Below are 3832 nucleotides of genomic sequence, written 5' to 3'. Positions count from 1 at the left end.
GCCATCAAAATGCTATATGCGTCTCAGCTACACTACACACGGTAGTTTCTACCCGCCTTTAAAAACTCGCATGCACCTAATATTCCGATGGACTCACCGGAGCCTTTACCCCAAAACCCCACAAAAAAAAACATTTACTAGCTCATCTTCCACTTTGACTTCACCGAGCGATCCATGTCATCATGGTGAAAAAAACACTGAGTTATCCTATATTCACTATAAATTTGACTCAGATCTAAATTTGAATGTCAATATTTGGATCTCTGTGTGTAAAACTGTAAACAGATTTTGTACCTCCTTATATACATACAATACATACAAAAAACAAAATTATAAATGATCTCGCAGTGGAAGGAACTCCCCTACAATTTCCGGCCCATTTATTTCCTCGTCTGAGGCCCATCCCGCCGGCTTTCAGCCTATGCAGGCCCTTAAATCTCAGCCGTTGGTTGGATCCGACGGCGAAGGCAAGCATCCCCCCGCCCGCCACCATCGCCTCCAGCCTGCCGAGGGCGAAACAAAACCACCCTCCCTCGCTCGCCGCCTCGCTCGCAGACGCGTCTAGCTAGGGTTTGGTCTCGCCGCTCCGCCGCGCACGCCTCCAGAAGCTTCTAGACGTTACGAGGAGGAGGAGGGGAGGCTCCCGCCGCCGTCGCAGCCATGGCGTCCACCAAGGTCCAGCGTATCATGACCCAGCCCATCGTAAGCTACCTCTCCGCCCCCCTTCCCCTCTGCGCTTGTTTGCTCTTCTGTTTTTCATTCATAATATCGTCGTGCTGTTCCTAATTGTCTCACCCTATGTTTGATGTTGTGGTTGGCGAATCCTTGGTGGGCGTGCACGGCGGCAGAACCTCATCTTCCGTTTCCTCCAGAGCGTAAGTGGATTGCAATTCTAATCTGTTTCTGGGCTATATGTTCATATCTGCGTATTTTGCGGTGCTTCGGTCAGGGTTTGTAAATTGATTTGGTTCTTGAAATTTGATTTCTTGCAGAAAGCGCGCATCCAGATCTGGCTCTTCGAGCAGAAGGACCTCCGGATTGAGGGTCGCATCATCGTGAGTTTTCTTGCCCTGTTTTTTGTCCAAACGGCAAAATTTAGTACCAGTAACTCTCTTCTGCTAGCGCCTAATAACTCTCTGCTACCTCCTAGTAATTCTCTACTAGTGCCTGTATATGCTAATAGTAGTGTAGTTTTATGGGGACAAATCGTCCTAACTATCCCAAAATAATGCAAAAGGGAGGGATAAACATGAGTCATATCCTGGGCTTGCTTTGCTACGGGCTAAAGGTCAGCTAGAAAAACGCTCTACAGTTAGTAGCTTAAAATCACATCTGACCTTAATCAATTGCTTTCCCACAAGCACCTACTAATATGTCATAAGTGTGATGCAAATTCTTTGTCAGATTGCAATTCTTAAGCTAATAAGGCACATGCAATTGTTGGTTTCAAGTGTCTTCAAAGGATAACTACCTAGTTAGAACAGAAGGTTAGAGCAAAAGCAAGGGTAGGCAACATTGGCTGGTGCCATGTAAATGCTTACCCGCAATACTTTGCAGATAGTCAAGTGCTTATTGACTTCTATAGGTGATTGGAATGTGATATGTTCCAATATTGAGTATTCCTTTTCATCAAATTACAGTCCTTAAATCTGGAATCAATCCTAACCCTTGTCGTGTGGACTGAAGAACTGATCTATATGAAGTATGAACAACTACTGTAAATAGCGTCGAGCTTTGTTGCTTTCATACGAAAATATTACCTTTTTGCCCAATCAGAATATTATCATTGCTTATATAAACAAATAGTGAAGGACTTCTGAAAGAGCTATTTAGAATGTTTTCATTTAGGGATCCTTTGGCTTCTTTTGTGGGTACAGAGCGTCGCACTGTATATGTGTTGGGGATCCTTGGCTTCACTTTCTGGGTACAGAACACCACACTGTATATGTGTTGTGACTTGTGAGTCTCTTGTTTTGCCTCATGAACAGTGGGAAACAAATGATGGTGTTAAGTGACAATCAGGAATCACTCATGGACATGTTTAGTGCTCCTTGGGTTTCTTAGGAAAATATTTGTATTGTCCTGGGTGATTGGTGTATGGTGTGGTAGCATGTGTTCTTTTTTTTAAAAAAAAAATCTATTTCGATATCATTTGTGTTTTCCTATATGTGTTCATTATGTGATATAAAAGCAGGACCTTTCACTTTTTACTTGCCTATTTTCCCCTTATTTGGTCTTCTATGTTTCTGTCTGATCTGATTAATGTATGGGTGACCCTGCACTGCAGGACATGTTATGGATGTCTGTTTTTGCAGGGCTATACAGATGTTCCTTTTCCATTTACTATCGCTAACTAGGCTATGTTATGCCATCAGTGGCGTCTTGAAAACTAATAGAGTTATATAGTAACACAAATTTAATTCATTCTCTACCGTGGCCTGAAATTCTAGGTTTCTGCATATTGTTTAGTCGTAGCCTCTTGTTCATATATTTTTTTGGAGTAATGGTTGACTGATAATGGCCGTATGGATATTGGAATCCAGGAGCTCGCTATTCACGCATCCATACTATGAGCCTCTTTGAGAGAGCTTGAACTCTAGGATTCATACAAAATTAGGAGTTTACAGGGTAAAACGAATTGTACCAGACATTTTTTTGGGTCTAAAAATGGGGACAAGGTAGGTCACCCTTAAGGCCCTAGTCTAGCTCCTGCTCAAGCTCCACAACGGTCCCAAAGATGCCCTATAGGCTATATCTGGCAGTTATATTGCTCGTACATACGTTAGGGAAAGGGCCATTTTAATCGCATACTGTTCGGTAGAACAACTCATACCTTGATATGATTGCTCGCATTAAACCCTGCAGATTGTACTATATTTAGTGAAACTTATAATTTGCTACACTTGCAGGGATTCGATGAGTACATGAACTTGGTCCTCGAAGATGCTGAGGAAATCAACGTCAAGAAAAACACTAGGAAATCACTGGGTTAGTAAAACATGCAACCCTGGAAAATTGTTTTCCCCCATCACATGAATTGATATCATGGTTTCTTGTTATGCTCTAATATGTTTGGTTGTCAAATGATTTGCAGGCCGGATACTCCTCAAAGGTGACAACATAACTTTGATGATGAACACGTGAGTGAACAAATCCTACCTTTGTATTCTGGCTAATTATTCTGAACCTTGTAATTTCTATTGAGTGGACTTCTAAAATCTGTCATTTTCACCTTTTGCAGTGGCAAGTGAAGGTTCTTATGGCAGGAATGATGTTTGGTGCTCGCGTTGAGTATGTGACATTGTACTCCATCCATCCTTATCATGTCATTGTGGTTTAGTGAGAGTTGTATTGGCTGTTAACTACCTGAGTAGACTCATGTGTTAGCTATATGCTGGATGCTGTGACAATGAGCTGCTCAGTGCTCACTTGTGTTCCGAAGATTAGCCCGACTTGTGTGTGTCATGTTGACATCTTTTCTGGTATCATACATAGCTTTGCCTAAAGTTTTGCTCTACTTAGTACTTACGCTTGCTTTTTATAACCTGGGATTGAGAAAAAAAATGTACTAGGAAAACACAGAAATAGGATAGGAATGCACATGCAATGCAAGACAAGAATGAAAAACACGTAGTTCGACTAGATGTTTTTTTTTTTCTCGTGGGTTGTCTGGAATAGAATGCAGACGGAAGTTTTAAATATCTACGTGTAGAAAATGGATAGCTGTTGTCTTGAAAATCAAGTTGACATTCGAATGTAAATCTTAATTCGAACTATATCCGTGTTGTATTCACATATGGTAATATCTGTATTGGTACTAGTATTTGAACTA

At 41.5% G+C, this 3832-nt stretch overlaps 1 protein-coding gene across 1 annotated transcript; it reads left to right on the top strand.

Annotated features, from left to right (window-relative positions):
- Positions 1 to 480: 480 nt before the first annotated feature.
- Positions 481 to 3488, top strand: LOC136457466 (uncharacterized). Its single transcript, XM_066457495.1, has 6 exons — positions 481 to 702; positions 849 to 875; positions 993 to 1055; positions 2910 to 2988; positions 3095 to 3140; positions 3242 to 3488. The coding sequence occupies exons 1-6, from the start codon at positions 661 to 663 to the stop codon at positions 3249 to 3251; spliced, it is 267 nt and encodes an 88-aa protein (XP_066313592.1). The 5' UTR covers positions 481 to 660; the 3' UTR covers positions 3252 to 3488.
- The last annotated feature ends 344 nt before the right edge of the window (positions 3489 to 3832 follow it).

Source organism: Miscanthus floridulus, chromosome 6, assembly GCF_019320115.1.
Source record: "Miscanthus floridulus cultivar M001 chromosome 6, ASM1932011v1, whole genome shotgun sequence".
Lineage (NCBI taxonomy): Eukaryota > Viridiplantae > Streptophyta > Magnoliopsida > Poales > Poaceae > Miscanthus > Miscanthus floridulus.
This window is presented reverse-complemented; position numbering and strand designations above follow the sequence as displayed.

Excerpts from the sequence above, each read along its gene's own strand:
- LOC136457466 (XM_066457495.1), top strand. The coding sequence starts at position 661 with ATGGCGTCCACCAAGGTCCAGCGTATCATGACCCAGCCCATC. Across the intron at positions 876-992 it reads TCTTCCGTTTCCTCCAGAGC|AAAGCGCGCATCCAGATCTG; the intron begins GTAAGTGGATTG and ends GATTTCTTGCAG. Across the intron at positions 1,056-2,909 it reads GGATTGAGGGTCGCATCATC|GGATTCGATGAGTACATGAA; the intron begins GTGAGTTTTCTT and ends CTACACTTGCAG.